The sequence below is a fragment of the Prunus dulcis genome, chromosome 8, assembly GCF_902201215.1.
Source record: "Prunus dulcis chromosome 8, ALMONDv2, whole genome shotgun sequence".
NCBI lineage: Eukaryota > Viridiplantae > Streptophyta > Magnoliopsida > Rosales > Rosaceae > Prunus > Prunus dulcis.
Genome location: NC_047657.1, coordinates 11,197,983 through 11,214,214, shown reverse-complemented (window position 1 = coordinate 11,214,214; position 16,232 = coordinate 11,197,983). Strand labels below are relative to the sequence as shown.

The 16,232-nt window shown below is 41.6% G+C and overlaps 2 protein-coding genes across 2 annotated transcripts; one reads left to right on the top strand and one right to left on the bottom strand.

Moving 5' to 3' along the window:
- Positions 1-255: 255 nt before the first annotated feature.
- LOC117612171 lies at positions 256-8,720 on the top strand. The gene is made up of 9 exons (XM_034340926.1): positions 256-380; positions 550-693; positions 1,130-1,648; positions 1,757-2,112; positions 2,262-2,810; positions 3,112-4,315; positions 4,634-4,987; positions 5,178-5,415; positions 5,576-8,720. Exons 2-9 carry the CDS (start codon positions 607-609, stop codon positions 7,546-7,548), a joined length of 5,280 nt encoding a protein of 1,759 aa, XP_034196817.1. The 5' UTR covers positions 256-380; positions 550-606; the 3' UTR covers positions 7,549-8,720.
- A 301-nt stretch (positions 8,721-9,021) lies between these two features.
- Positions 9,022-10,180, bottom strand: LOC117638157 (E3 ubiquitin-protein ligase RNF8-like). The gene has a single exon (XM_034373274.1). It carries the CDS (start codon positions 10,157-10,159, stop codon positions 9,380-9,382), a length of 780 nt encoding a protein of 259 aa, XP_034229165.1. The 5' UTR covers positions 10,160-10,180; the 3' UTR covers positions 9,022-9,379.
- Between the last annotated feature and the right edge of the window lie 6,052 nt (positions 10,181-16,232).

The window sequence follows — 16,232 nt, the reverse complement described above, 5'->3', positions numbered from 1 at the left end:
GGAATCAATACCATTGCTACCCTGATTTGTGAGAGTTTAGTAAACAACTTTAATGGGAATCCAAATGCTAATTTCTCATCAATTCAATTTCTCCTTACTCAATTATGGATTAGTAAATATGCCAATAAAGCATAAAGCATAAAGCATACAAAGCAGAAAGCAAAGCAGGGAACATCAAGCAGAAATATTTGGGGACAGCAGTCGCATGACATGGCTAAGTAATCTCGTACCAAAACCCAACCCTTCACCTTCTCCACGTATATTTGCCTTTCCCACTTCTTCAAGTACTCAACACTCAAGTTGAACAAAAACCCGAGCAAGAAGTAGTGTCACAGGTAAAGAACAAAAGAAAAAAAAGAAGCTCCATAGCGTCGATCCATGTAAGAACATTTCTTTGATTTTTATCAGTACTCTTTCGGAACAAGTTTAAAAAGAGGTCCTTTTAAAAAAAAAATAAATAAATAAATTGGTTAAGGTCTCTGTTTAATTACCAGTTTGATTAGTGAAAATGGAATTGCCTTCTTAATCTTCTTAGATTAATGCATGCAGATATAATTGTGTTTCAACTTCACCATATCAATTAAGAAGAGAACAAAGTGTGAGGACATGATGGAAGGCTCTGAGAACTTGACGGACATTCTGTTTTCTTGGTCTCTCCAAGACATTCTTAATGAAAATCTTTACCAGCACAAGGTATTTAATTAGTTCCCATGTTTATCTTCCATTGTCATCTTTCTCTTTGTTTTTTTTTTTTGTTTTTTTTTTTCCCGTTGCAATGGAAGCAAATCGAACTTTCGCCCTATCCTTATTGTAACCTGTTCTCTGTCTTGTTTCTTAAAATTTGATGAGATTTTTATGCTTCGTATTATGCATGCGCGTCTTTAAAAATGAAGTCTGAAACCAATTATTTGATTGATTATATTTAATTGGTGAATTAATATATTTGACAGAAAATCATGTTGTGTCACTATACTAGCTAGCTAGCCTTCTCAATTCCATTGTTCTGGCCATTAGTTTGTACCAAGATAAGCACAATTTTGTGAACTCCATTGATCAAACAAGTGATGCTGATTGCCTTTTTTATCTTAAAAAAAGTAATGTTCATGGTTGATGACCTTGTAATCTTTAGGTGGAAAAGATTCCCGAATCATTTCAGTCGGTTCAAGATCATTTCGGGTCTTATTCATATCCTTTGTTGGACGACACTCGGACTCAACTGCGTTCGAGTATGGAAGCTATGGACAGAGCGCCATATAGTAAGGTAATTTCTGTTGAAGAGTTGAATCCATATGGAACAAAGCTATATGATATCAAGGTTGATTGCTGGAGAAACCTGTCCACCGATTGCAGCAAAGGACCATACAAAATTCTGCCTGGAGATGTTTTTGTTTTAGCAGATACTAGACCCGAAACTGTTTCTGATTTACAGAAGTTAGGGAGCTCTTGGGCCTTTCTAGTAGTCACTGAGGTCTCCAAAAATAAGAACGAGGAAGATAGAACTGCTCTTCATTTTAAAGTCAAAGCGTCCAAAGAGTTTGAAGTCAACCATAGCATTCATACATCACTCTTTATGGTTTTCTTATTAAACATAGCTCCTTACATACGAATATGGAAGGCGATGCACATGTCTGGAAGTGCAACATGGAAGGTACAATTTTTGCTTTATCAGCTTGATAGTTTTTTCTTTCCTCCCCTCTATTTCACTAAAAAATTTCAGCTGTTACACTTGTCAATATTTTTTCCCAAATTTTCTTAGGTGGTATTCAGTGATAACTTTTTGAAATCGTTCAAAGAACTGAAGTCATTCCAATTGAAGATGTCAGTACTGAGTCTTCTACTTAGGATTTCGAGTGGCTGGAGACCCAGGAGACAAAATGTGGAGATAGTTTGTAGAAGCTCTTCCATGATTTTACGGAAGTTTAAGGTTGAAGGGCTATACATTCTCAGCACAACAGACATAGTAAAAAATTCAAGATACGTTCAAGTGTTAAAAATCTGGGACATATTGCCTGATCTACAGGGTATTGAAAAATTGGTGGACCGATTAGACTCTATATTTAAAAGATATACAGATGGTTTTATCAATCTCTGCAGGGAGAGATGTCTTGAGGGGTATGCTGTTTTGCCTCTACTATATATTTTTATGAATTGATGTTGCCAGAGCTTTACACTATGCTACCTTGGACTCATGTAACAAATATGTTCGATCAGTTTTTTTAAATAAAAGAGTGCTGACTTTTACTGGTTTGTATTGTGACCAGTGATGTGGAAGTTCCAGCAAGCTGGCCACCCTCTTTGGATGTTCCCCGATATAAAGATGTTAGCATCACGGAAATCCCGAATGATTTTGTTGATTACTCTTCTGGAAATACAAGTTATGTTGAGCGTTGCGAGGTCCGCGACAGTCTGTTGCTGATGAAATTCTATTCCTTGTCATCTTCTGGGGTAATGAATGTCTTGCTTTCCGACCATGAGGGCAGAGAATTGGATCTCCCGTTTGAAGTTACTGACCAAGAAATGGAGACCATCCTTTACAATAGAAGTACATTTATTCAAGGACGGTCAGGCACTGGGAAGACGACAGTATTGACCATGAAGTTATATCAGAAAGAACAGAAGCACCGTAGGGCAGCAGAAGAGGGATTCTACGGTGTTGGGAGCAATACATTCAGACATGTTAGTCCGAATAATGAGGCTGAGCAGATTTCTTCTTCTTCATCTACTAATGTGACTGCTTTGCGCCAGCTTTTTGTGACTGTCAGTCCTAAACTCTGTTTTTCTGTCAAGCAACATATTTCACGATTGAAAAGGTGAGCGGATTATTCGAATAATGATGTTTGCTACCTTTTTATTTCTTTAAAAATAGTTTTTATTTCTTCAGAAATCTACCTTTAGTCAGAATGCACCATATTTATGTTCTTGATTGACTTGCTAGTTGTTTGAATACTTGCATAGTACCTGGGGACATGTTCTTGAAATCGTAAATTTATGTGTAGAAATCTAATTGTTAATTTATTGGTTCAAGTTCTGGTACATATGATTAAGAATGAATTTGATATATATTCGTTTCAATTGTAAATGTCAACTTCATCAACTTTTTTATGTTCACAGTTTCGCTTGTGGTGGAAGCCCTTCAGGTCAATGCAGTTTGATTGATATGGATGATTTTGATGATGAGGAAGCACAATTCAGGGGTATCCCTGATTCTTTTCTTAATATTCCGCCCAAATGCTATCCTCTTTGCTTAACATTTCGTAAATTCTTGATGATGCTTGATGGAAGTTTGGGTAATTCTTACTTTGAAAGATTCCTTGACATCACTGAACTTCCTCACAACAGACTGCAAAGTTCAAGATCAGTTTTGCTGCAGAACTTTCTAAGCACAAAGGAGGTCAATTATGAGAGATTTAGTTCATCATATTGGCCTCGTTTTAATATCCAGTTAACAAAGAAGCTTGATGCTTCAAGAGTCTTTATTGAGATTATTTCTCAAATAAAAGGTGGTCTGGGTGCTATGGAAGCATGTGATGGAAAACTCAGCCGGCAGGATTATGGGCAAATGTCAGAGGGAAAGGCTTCCGACCTAGACAAAGAGAAGAGAGATAAAATATATGATATATTTGAGATTTATGAAAAAATGAAGAGAAGGAATGGTGAATTCGATATTGCTGATTTTGTGAATGATATTCACCGCCGTTTTAAACGTGAAAAATATGAGGGTGATGAGATTGACTTTGTGTACATTGATGAGGTTCAGGATCTTGCCATGAGCCAAATTGCACTGTTCAAATATATCTGCAGTAATGTTGAAGAGGGCTTTGTTTTTTCTGGTGATACAGCGCAAACCATTGCAAGGGGGATTCATTTTAGATTCCAAGATATACGACATCTGTTCTACAACAAGTTTGTATTGGATTCAAGAAGAAAGAAGCATAAAGAACAAAGGGACAATGAGAAAATCTCAGAAATTTTTCATTTGACAGAAAACTTCCGAAGCCATGATGGTATACTGAAGCTATTGCAGAGCATTGTTGAACTACTTTATCATTTTTTTCCCCACTCAATTGATAAGTTGAAACCAGAAACAATTCCAGTATATGGGGAAGCTCCAACTTTAATTTACTCTGGAGAAAATGAAAATGTATTTGAAACAATTTTTGGAAATACTGTATTTGTTACTGGGAACACAATTGGTTTTGGGGCAGAGCAGGTTATTTTGGTACGTGACGCTAGTGCACGGAAGGAAATCTCCAACTCCATACGGACGCAAGCACTTGTTCTTACTATAATGGACTGCAAGGGCCTAGAGTTTCAGGTCACTACAGTGTTTGTTTCTTTGATTTGTTTAATAATCTTACATAAGTTATTATCACTGAAAATTTTCATTTAATATATTTTGATGTGTTTGATCCTCAGTTACTTCTGCCAGGTAAACGTTCTTCTGTTTTTGTTTTTTTCATTCAAATTTTTTGTCTTGCTACATCTACCACCAGCTATATCTTCATATAAGACAGTGGTTGATATTTGAATTCTATAATAAATTTGCTGCAAATTTAATATTTTTATTCCAGTTGAAATTGTCATGTTTGAAATCAATGTTCGGTACATTCTTAGCATTTGCCCTTTTTGGCAGGATGTACTCTTGTACAATTTTTTTGGATCATCACCCCTGAAAAATCAATGGAGAGTGATGTATGATTTCATGAAGGAACAAGATTCACTCAATTCCGCATTACCTGAGCGTTTTCCAACCTTTGATGATGCAAAACACAGCACGTTATGCTACGAATTAAAGCAGTTATATGTTGCAGTCTCTCGTACGAGACAGAGGTTGTGGATTTATGAGAATGTTGAAGAGCTCTCCAATCCCATGTTTGACTACTGGAAAAAGAAATGTCTTGTACAAGTTAGACAACTTGATGATTCATTTGCACTTTCTATGCAAGTTGCAAGCAGTCCACAAGAGTGGAAAGCACGTGGAATTAAGGTTTGCTTAATCATGACAAGAGTAATAGCACTGTCAATTGATATTCTTATCATTGTTAGAATAGTAATCATGATCATTATGATTATATAGTAACTTTTCTTACGATCATAATAACTATTGTCATGATCATGATCATAACCAGTAGTTTCAATAATATTAATGTATCCCCTTTTTATTTTGTTTCTTGCAGCTATATCAAGATCATAACTACAAAATGGCCAGAATGTGCTTTGAAAAAGCTGGTGATACATTCTGGAAAAGGCTTTCTGAAGCTGCTGAACTTAAAGCTAAGGCTCACCATATGCGCACTTCAAATCCTGAAATGGCTAATACCATGCTTCGGAGGGCTGCTTTCATATTTGAAGCTATCGGCCAGTCTGTTTCTGCTGCCAGATGCTTTTACAATTTGGGAGAGTATAAACGAGCCGGTATGATCTTAACATCTATTGTCTTTGTCTTTCCAGAATTCATGTTACAGTGAAAAGGCTATTGTGTTGTGTGACTTGTGACAGCTTTCAGGGTATCCTTTGTTGCCCTTAAAATCTTAAAATTGTTGCTTTTATCACTTAAAACCTTTTGGTGGTGCAGGCTATATTTATTTGGATAAATGCAATGAACCTGAACTGGAAAGAGCTGGGGAATGCTTTTCTCTAGCTGGATGCTATGCGCTTGCAGCAGATGCATATGCAAGGGGGAACTATTTCTCTGAGTGTATTTCTATGTGTTCCAAAGGAAAACTATTTGACAGAGGTCTGGAATACATCAAAGATTGGAAACAACATGCAACGGCAGAGTATGGTAAACGAGGAAATTGGACTACTAAAACTGAATTGGATTTTCTAGAGATTTGTGCATTTCATTATTCTGTTGTGAAAGATGAGAGATCCAGGATGGAAACTGTCAGAGATGAAATGTTTTCAGCTCAGAAAACTTTGAATGGTCTTCTTTCTTCAAGCACCTCTAAGTTTTTGTGGGAAGACAAATTGATGGATAATCGTAAACAGCAGTCAGAAGGCAAAAAATATAAGACACAGATTTCTGCTGATTCACTGCAGTACTTTTGGAATTCTTGGAAGGATAAAAGTATTTACTTGATTGAATATCTAGGGAACTTCGAATCGATAGACGCCAATGAATACAGAAATTATGAAGACTTCTTTCTAAATTACTTAGGAGTATGGAGGCTGTTTCATGAAGATCTCAATCCGATTTATCTTTCAGTCATCTCTGATGTGGATTGGATTAGAGGTGTGGAGAAAAGATTTTTTCGAAGTAACGGGGAGTTAGTCTCAATTGATGTTCACAAGTATGTTTCAGCTGCTCAGAATTATTGGAGTTCTGAAATGCTATATCTTGGCATTAAGGTTTTGGGCAAACTTGAAGCTCTTTACAGGTTCCTAAGCACTCAATCTCATTCAAAATTCTTCAGAAGCAAGTCTCTTATCCAGATACATGAGGTTGTGACATATCTTCTTAACTCTAAATTTCTGAAGCGGAGCCTGATAGATCGTGACACACTGCAGAAATTTGTTAAGTTGTCGGGTGATAATTTTGTTTCCTACATATTTCCTTTAGATTGGAAGAAATCATCAAGAAAGAATATGATATCTCTTCGACGGTCTGATGCTTGTAAGAATTTACTGGAACAAGTGATAGTTGAATACATGAACTCATCCAAAGAGCTGTCTTCAGGGAAAATTGGATACCTTGTTTCAATAATTCTTGCGTCTGGTAAGCTGAATGATGAACTGTGTGCGACGCTTGTGAAAAATATTGAGTACAATCCACTATGGAAGGCGTTCATTGAAAATCTATGTGGCAACATCCAAGAACCAAGAGTGGAGTCTCTTTTGTTGACGTTTGGTGATGCGTTGTTCAAAACTTATAACGAAACTAGGAGTGCACATTACTACATATCACCTAGTTGCTTCTTGTATCTTCTTGATCGCCTTCTGATTTGGGTATCTCTGTGTAAAGGTTATGTGATCACTGAAAGATCTTGCTTTATTGAATGGCTGATATACCATGAGAAAGATACCAGATTTAATTCCTGTAAAGTTTTTGATGTGCGAATGTCTTTTGAAGTCATCCTTCAGTTTTTGACTGATGTTATTCGGGAGTGTCTCTTTGATGAGGCGACCATGATTGAGTGGATTGGAAATTTTACCACATATTCGAAGAAGTATTATTTGCTACTAATGCAAAGATTGGTTATGACATTGTGTTTGCTTTATTTGAATTTTGGGATAGGTTTTGATATACTCTTAGATCTGATGAATTGGGAATATGTCACTGAGAATGTACTACCAATGGAGATCTCTGCTGCCCTTAGAAGAATTATTTCTGTGCACAAGTCTCTTGGTATAAATGTCAATGTGCTTCCACTCAAAGAAAATGTCAATGTGCTAGCTAAAGCATTTAAGAAGACCGGCAGTGCTTTGGTAATTGCAACTTCTGGCATTGATTGTTCAAGGTTCGTCTGTTCAGACGCCCTTTTTGTCGACATGAAGGGCAACCTGGGCATGGTTGATATACTGAGACATTTGTTTCCAGAACAATAGATGGTTGAAGCTTCACAATGTCAAACTGGATCCATGGAAGGCACTCACATTGTGACAGAAGTAACCTCCCAAAGGATTCTCATTGCTTCTTGGAAATCTTTGAGGGTTTCGTTTTGGTTAGAAAAGAATTTGAAGGTTTAAAATTAGTAATTACCGTCTGTTTTAGTTTTCTATTCATAAAAATTATGGTTTCAGTACCTAATATGAACAACTGTATTGAATTTTTATTGTTTCTTGACATTAATTTCAGTTGGACGTGGAGAAAATTATGACTGATGTATGGTCTACGCTTTCTGAACTCCATTGGTCGAGAAGGAAAAAAAATATCATATAGACAATTGCCGGGCATGCTTGATCAATCGATGAACTTAAATTTATGCTGCATTTGATGGGACGTAGGTCTTAACTGTAACATACACTGCATTATTTTCTGTATCTAACAGATTAGCTTTAGAATAGCTTTACTTACTCCTGATTAGACATCAGTGTTAGACTACCTTTGTCCAAAAGCTTAAGCTGTGAAGGAATAGGCCAACAATCTCATGTGCCGGCACATCATGCACGTGGAGAGGCTGATAAACAGCGGTAGAGAGGCAAACATATACGTGCCCCCCCACCGTGCGTGCACCCTGCAAACCAACAAAAAAGGGGGAAACGAGGATCGAACTCAAGACCACTTACAAAGAAGGATCTAAGACCATGTTAGCCAACAACATTAACTCCAAAGGCTTAACAAATGAGACAATAATGCATAGCAACTTATTACAATCATGGTGAACGATTGAGAATCTATATTTTACCAACTGTCTGAAATTTTTGCTGGTACTTGGCAACAAAGTTTCTACAATTAAAGAACTTTCCAGGAGGTTTCAATTGAGGATAACGAGAATGCAGGACATCTTGGATAAGCTATTTTGGAGCACTGCAAGACCAAACATTTTGGGAAAGCATTTGAGACTATAGTCAAAACTGGAAACAAGCATGACGCAGAAGATGGTGGTGGTAAAGCTGAGGAAAATAGCACATCCAGTGATGTCCAATTCAGTTTCTCCGGAAGCTGCTGATCCTCTGCTTCTCGAGTCAAGTCCAAAGAAATCAGTTATAAGCCAAATAAACTTGCTCTTATTTGGGATTGGTCTGAGTTTTAAATATGAATCGAACAGCTTATATTTAAGTAATGGTCTACCAAGTAAGCTTTTGTAAACGTATATAGTAGAAGGGAGAAGGATGAACCTTAAACTTTCACCCTGCTTCTTTTTTCAATATTTTTTATTTTATTTCACCCACTTATTATTTAAAGTAACCACAAAAGTTGAGAAAATTTTAATGATTTCCAACACTAATTTGTTAATGATTTTGTTTAGGGTTTAACAAATTTGAAATACTCTGATTTTCTCTTTTCCCCATTTCCTTAACCCAAGTAAAGAATTTCTTTAATTATTATTAGTTAGGTTAATGAAAAATGCAAAATCATGCCCAGCAAGTTCCATTCTCAATTTAGAAGAAAGCAACAAGTACAACATACAACTAAAGAAAATTAGAACAGCTAGGTAGCTTAGATCCCAATGACCGGCACACATCGGTTGTGGTTTTTACTCCTCACTTAGTATTACAGGGGAATTGCCGGGGGAGTTGATCCTGTGGATGGGAGGAGGTGGGATTTGGCAGGGGTACCGCATGTGATATCCCAGGAAGGGGAGTCTGAGGGACTGAAAATCGATCCAATTTTCATTTTATTTTTTATAAAATTGATATGAAACATATGTTGCCTTGTGAAACATAACCATTACAAATAGCAAATTAAAACAACTAATTTGAGTAGCTTAAGACCCTAATATTGCCTTGTGATCCAAGGCATCTTAAAACGGCAAATAGGGCAACTATGGTGACTCCCTTTCAGCCATCGTCCTATGCAGTTGCCATGAAACACATGTGAGCAAGGCATGGAAGCAACATCTTCTGATCCCACAACAAACTCTTCCAAACAAATAGGGCAAACCTCACTTTCTTGCACTACACGTCTTCTTTTTCTTTTCCCACCCTCCTCCTCCTCCTCCTCCTCCTCCTCGTCTTCATCTTCATCTTCATCAGCAGCCACCACTCTTACCCTCTTTAGGGTTTTCTTGATCAACGCTTCCATCTCAAGTTCTCTTTCTTTCGGAACCCTCTCGGAGCGAATCCAGTTATGCTCTTTTTTTATATGAGCACTGAATCGCAGTACTTTAGCCCCCTTGTTCGAATCCAAGTCGCGAATTTTGCAACCGAATTCTACAATCATTTCCACCAATTGATCCTGCGGGTCCTCGTCGACTCCAAGCAAGGACAAATTCTCTGAAAGAAAACCCTTGAGGTCGTTTCGGGTTTCTAAACCGCACACATCTTCTATCGTGGCTTTTGCTACTGTCACTTGAGGTTCATATTGGTGTATAAGGATTAGGCCGGTTATGGTTCCGTCTTCGGATAGATCGCCGTCAAAAACCTTGTGGTTTATGGAGTATTTGAAATCAATCTCAATTGGAACGCTGGGTGAAGATTGCTCATGACGATCAGGGTGCTCTAATTTTGTGTCACGCAACTCCGCCAAACGCAGCTCGTGATAGGCGGCTTCCATTGCGTGTCGCTCTGAAATAGAAAAGAAAGTTGTGGTGAATTGTAAGACTCAAGAGTGACGCTAATATATATATATAAATATATAGGTTTCCACACCGACTCGGGTTTCCCAATTGAAAAAGGAAATGTTTTCCTTATTGTCATGGGAGTCCAACTTTATTATTATCTTTTTCTATCAAAAATAAAAAGGATAAAATGTGAAAAAACAAATGTGGAAAACTTGAGGGGGAGCACATATACAGCTAAACTAAAAAAAAATATTTATGATGGTTCATCAATTATATGGTACCTCTCTCATTGAATTCGAGAAATTTTTTCTTCCAATTATAACAATATCGCGTGGTGTTATCAAATCACCTATACCATAATATGTACATGTGCTTATTTATTAATACTATATCCTAAAGTTTAAGCACGTTGTCCATTCATGTGTACATATGCAAAAGTGGAGTTGTTGGGCCAAATGAACTACGTAATGGTCTTACGTTCACACAAAGTTTTGTCCATTCTATTGGGCCAAATGAACCAAGTCCGTATTGACAAAAGGTTTAAATAGTTTTTCTAGCGAGGATTAAAATTTTGATTTCTATGGTTTTCTTTGGTTATAACAGTCATGTTGACGTAACTATTAGGATATATAATACATTAGAAAATAAGGCTTTCTAGTTTGGTTATTTATTTATTTATTTAAATAAAATAAAATAAAATTTTGTTTAACTTTTTCCCTTTTTTTTGTGTGGCTAAAGTTAAAAATGAGACAGATACCAGGAGAGTTTGAACCCAAAACCACTTTAGAACACACCAAAAGCCGAAGCCACTACACCTCATTGGTGTTTAATTTTTTTCACTAGCTAATTCATTACACCCAAGATCTCGAGATCCCTGATATTGTTGTAAATCAATATGATTATTATGGATGTCCACCATATCTCTTTTACTCACAATTCCTATCACTATATTTGTACCCCCCATGATATGATTGTAACCTACCTTATGACTCACTAATGATGTATATGACCACTCCACCTAATATGTGACTTGTGGGAACCTAATTAAATCAAACCCTAGGTCAAATAATTCCTACCATTTGGGGATTATTTGACCAAATTGGGAATCAATCAACCTAATTAGGAGTTACTCAATTTAATTGGAATTATCCAATTAAATTGAACGTTACCTAATTAGGTTGAGATTTGATTTGGTTAATTACCACGATCCCCAATTAAATGAGAAGTTACCTAATTGAATCGGGATTTGATTTGATACCTACCACAATTAGGGATTTGATTTACCCTAATAAATCAAATCCCTAATTAATCAAATCAATCCCAAAAAGGGGAGGAATAATTCCCTTCCATCTACGGAATTATTCCTCAGAAACCCTAGCCTCCGAGACCTACTATAAAAGCATAGCCACACACAAGGGTTGAGGTACGCCTAAATTCCTACTAAACTCTACAGAAGTTATTTCTCAAAAACCCTAGCCACCCCCTCTCTTTCTCTCTCTCACACAAGGCTCCGGCCACCACACACGGCTCCGGCCACCCGGTTTTCCTTGAATTACCCTACCTAACTTAGGCATCGGAGGGCCTTTGGCCAACACCCCCCCGGTGTGGTCCTTTTACTCCGATCTGTTTTGCAGGGAGAAAGAGAGGCGGAGAAGACGAAGGAATATTGGGCGAATATTCTCGTGGGGAAATTTGCTCCCACAAATTGGTGCTTTCATTGAGAGCACGAGTTATACTCAACGCGTGCTCAAGGAATCCGTTCCTCTTATTTTCCAATCCACCGAAGCCTTCCAAACAACCATGGTTGGAAGCATGAACACGAGAGGCAAAGCCGCCGCGATGGCTAGATCCGCGACGGCCCAAAGCCACTCCACCCACGATCCCGCGATCGACATGGTGGCGCCGCCACCTCTCACCACCGCACCGGCCACCGCCGCCGAACATGGTGGAACTTTCCATCAAGGAGGACTTGTTACCACCGCCGACCCGGGGCCGGTCTTGGAGCAACTCCAAGCATTCCCTTCATTGCCTCCACGCGCGACGCACGCTCCTGCATACACCTCCAATGAAAACCTAGCCCGTGTGCAGTTGGGCTCCACGCACTTCTCTCCTCCCGATCCACGAAGTCAAGCAGACCTTAATCTAAGAGTTGACCAGCTAGCTCAGAGAATGGACGACCAAAGCAATCTAATGAGGCAGCTCATCAACCAAATAGGCGTTGCTCAAAACCTTGGCCTTGGACAACCGGGCCAGGAGAGAAGGCTGGACGAACGCGCTAGTGGACGACTCGACGTCCGTGCCCGCTTGGGCCCGCAGGGAAATGTACATCAAAGGCTAGGCCCCCAAGGAAGTCAGCCAAACAACCATCGCAACGAGGATCGCGAAGAAAGGCGTTCAGCTGTCAACTCACAGAGAAGAGTTCTCGAAAGGCTAGGCCCCCAGGGAGGCCAGTTGGATAACCCTCACATTGAAGACCATGAGGAAAGACGCTCCGTTACTCATTCTCGAAGAACCAATTCTCGTAGACAAGCTACAGAGAATCTTTCGCAGGCGCAGTCCACCAACACTTCAACTAGGCAGCGCAGGCGAGAAGGTCGACCCTCGGAGGACAATGAGGAAGTCAGTCAATCCCGTGGAGGTCGCCAACGTAACAAACTAGCAATGTGTGCAGAGGACGTTGAGAAGCTCGTGAATGACCGACTTCGAGACTTAAAGACCGGAGGAAACTTCGAGGATTCACTGCGTAAGGAGATGGACCAGGTGAACTCTACGCCTTTCACCCTCGATATCGAGCAGGCCGTTCACCCGAAGCGATTCTCGACACCCTCGTTCATACACTTCAAAGGGGATTCCGATCCCGAGAGCCACTTAAAACACTTCAAAAGTGTTATGATCCTCCACCAGGCTGATGACGCGCTAATGTGCAAGGTGTTTGCAATGACTTTGCTAGGAGCAGCCCAAGACTGGTTCCACACCCTGCCATCTGGGTCGATCAGCAGCTTCAAGGAGCTAGCTTACGTCTTCACCAAAGAATACACTTCTTACCGGATGATCAAGAAGAATCCTGACCACCTGTTCAACCTGCAAAAGAAGTACGAAGAATCCCTTCGAGATTACATCAAGAGGTTCAAAGGAGAAAGGGCGAACATCATTGGATGTGACGACCGAATTGCTTCATCGGCCTTCAAGAGGGGCTTGCCAATTGAGTGTGAGCTGTATCGCGAGTTGACCATCTCTCCCTGCCAAACACTAGTAGAAGTCTTCGCGACAGCAGAGCGCTATGCGCTTTGGGACGATGACCGAACCGCCGCAAAGAAAGCTGCCAAGCAAGCCGATCAACCGGTTGAGCCGACAAGCCAAAGAAACGACATGATAAAAGACAAGGATGGGGGCAAGCGCGAATTACAGCCTCAGGGAGGTGCTCCAACAACTGAGACCTACACCAAGTTTACTATTCCGATACAGCAGATCCTAGCCCAAGTAAAGAACATGCCTTGGTTGAAGAAACCATCGCCTTTGAAGGGAAACCCAGCCAAGAAGGATACCAGTAGATACTGCGAATTCCATGAAGGGCACGGTCATTACACAAATGACTGCTTCGCCTGGAAAAAGCACCTCGAAGAACTGGTCGGAGACGGCCATTGCACGGAATTCATCGCAAGGGGGGCTATCCAGCAAATCAAAGATCGTGACGCGGCTGCCAATGAACCTCCACGAAAAAAGTCATACGGATCAGCACGATCTTAGCCGACTTTAAGAGCCCGAGCTGACCACCGAGGAGCAAAAGAGAAAGATCATGTAAGCGACAAAGCGAAGGTCTCCCAAGCTGTCACTTGCTACCCAGTCATGGAAGACGATCCCGACATCACCTTTTAAGGGAAGGAAGTTCCAAGACAACGGAATGCCCATCACCTCCGAATGTGCTATCCACAAGCTCCTCGCCTATCAGCTCGCTCCAAGCAGGCAGCCAGGCCTCCCTCACCTCCATTGAAGACAAGTTACTTTGATGTTACCTCTGCAACTCATCTCTTTTGTTCAATAAAGCAATGTGGTCACGTAGACATCAATACATGTTCAAGCATTTCTTTCCAAATGGAGTGTTCACAAATGCAATCGACACGTTTCCGGACGTAGGCCAAACGGGCCCGACTCATCGACACGTCTCCGGAAGTAGGCCAAATGGGCTGCTCTCATCGACACGTCTCCAGAAGTAGCCAAACGGGCCACACTCATCGGCACGTCTCCGGACGTAGGCCAAACGGGCCGCACTCATCGACACGTCTCCGAACGTAGGCCAAACGAGCATCGACACGTCTTCGAACGTAGGCCAAACGGGCCGCTCTCATCGACACGTCTCCGGACGTAAGCCAAACGGGCCCCTCTCATCGACACGTCTCCGGACGTAGGCCAAACGGGCCGCTTCTCATCGACACGTCTCCGGACGTAGGCCAAACGGGCCCACTCATCGACACGTCTCCAGACGTAGGCCAAACGGGCCCCTCTCATCAACACGTTTCCTGACGTAGGCCAAACGGGCGGCACTCATCGACACGTCTCCGGACGTAGGCCAAACGGGCCCGACTTATCGACACGTCTCCGGACGTAGGCCAAACGGGCTACTCTCATCGACACGTCTCCTGACGTAGGCCAAACGGGCCGCACTCATCGACACGTCTCCGGACGTAGGCCAAACAGGCCGGACTCATCGACACGTCTCCGGACGTAGGCCAAACGGGCCACACTCATCGACACGTCTCTGGACGTAGGCCAAACGGGCCCTATCATCGACACGTCTCCGGACGTAGGCCAAACGGCCGCTCTCATCGACACGTCTCCGGACGTAGGCCAAACGGGCCGCTACTCATCGACACGTCTCCGGACGTAGGCCAAACGGGCCCTCTCATCGACACGTCTCCGGATGTAGGCCAAACGGACACGCGTAGGCCAAACGGGGACACGTCTCCGGACATCGACACGTCTCCGGACCAGGCATCGACAACGGGACGTCAGGCCGTCTCCGCCGACATAGGTCTCATCGGACGTAGGCCAAACGAGCCGCTCTCATCGACACGTCTCCGAACGTAGGCCAAACGGGCCCGTCTCATCGACACGTCTCCGGACGTAGGCCAAACGGGCTGCTCTCATCGACATGTCTCCGGACGTAGGTCAAACGGGCCGCTCTCATCGACGAGTCTCTGGACATAGGCTAAACATGCTGTGACCTGAGAAAAACTTCTTATGGGATGTGCAGAACACACCCGGAGTCTCTCAAGGGGGACCCTGGTGCTCGCCAACTTCCTAAGGCAAATCATCCTACGGGATGTGCAGAACACACCCGGAGTCTCTCAAGGGGGACCCTGGTGCTCGCCAACTTCCTAAGGGGAACCATCCTACAGGATGTGCAGAACACACCCGGAGTCCCTCAAGGGGGACCCTGGTGCTCGCCAACTTCCTAAGGGGAATCATCCTACGGGATGTGCAGAACACACCCGGAGTCCCTCAAGGGGGACCCTGGTGCTCGCCAACTTCCTAAGGGAAATCATCCTACGGAATGTGCAGAACACACCCGGAGTCTCTCAAGTGGGACCCTGGTGCTCGCCAACTTCCTAAGAGGAATCATGCTACAGGATATGCAGTGCATGCCCGGAGTACTTCATGGGGGACCCTGGTACTCACAAATCTCTAAAGGAGGACGTGCAATCAAAACATAGGCTGGTTACTCAAGCAATTGGCAAGTCAAACACCTCCTCTACGCAGGAGCCCAAGTCCACGAAGGAAGCCCAGATACAGCTGGACAGCCCAACGGATAATTTACATCTCCTACATGCCACCACGCGCCATGCAGAAGCTGGGGGGCATTTGTGGGAACCTAATTAAATCAAACCCTAGGTCAAATAATTCCTACCATTTGGGGATTATTTGACCAAATTGGGAATCAATCAACCTAATTAGGAGTTACTCAATTTAATTGAGAATTATCCAATTAAATTGAACGTTACCTAATTAGGTTGAGATTTGATTTGGTTAATTACCACGATCCCCAATTAAATGAGAAGTTACCTAATT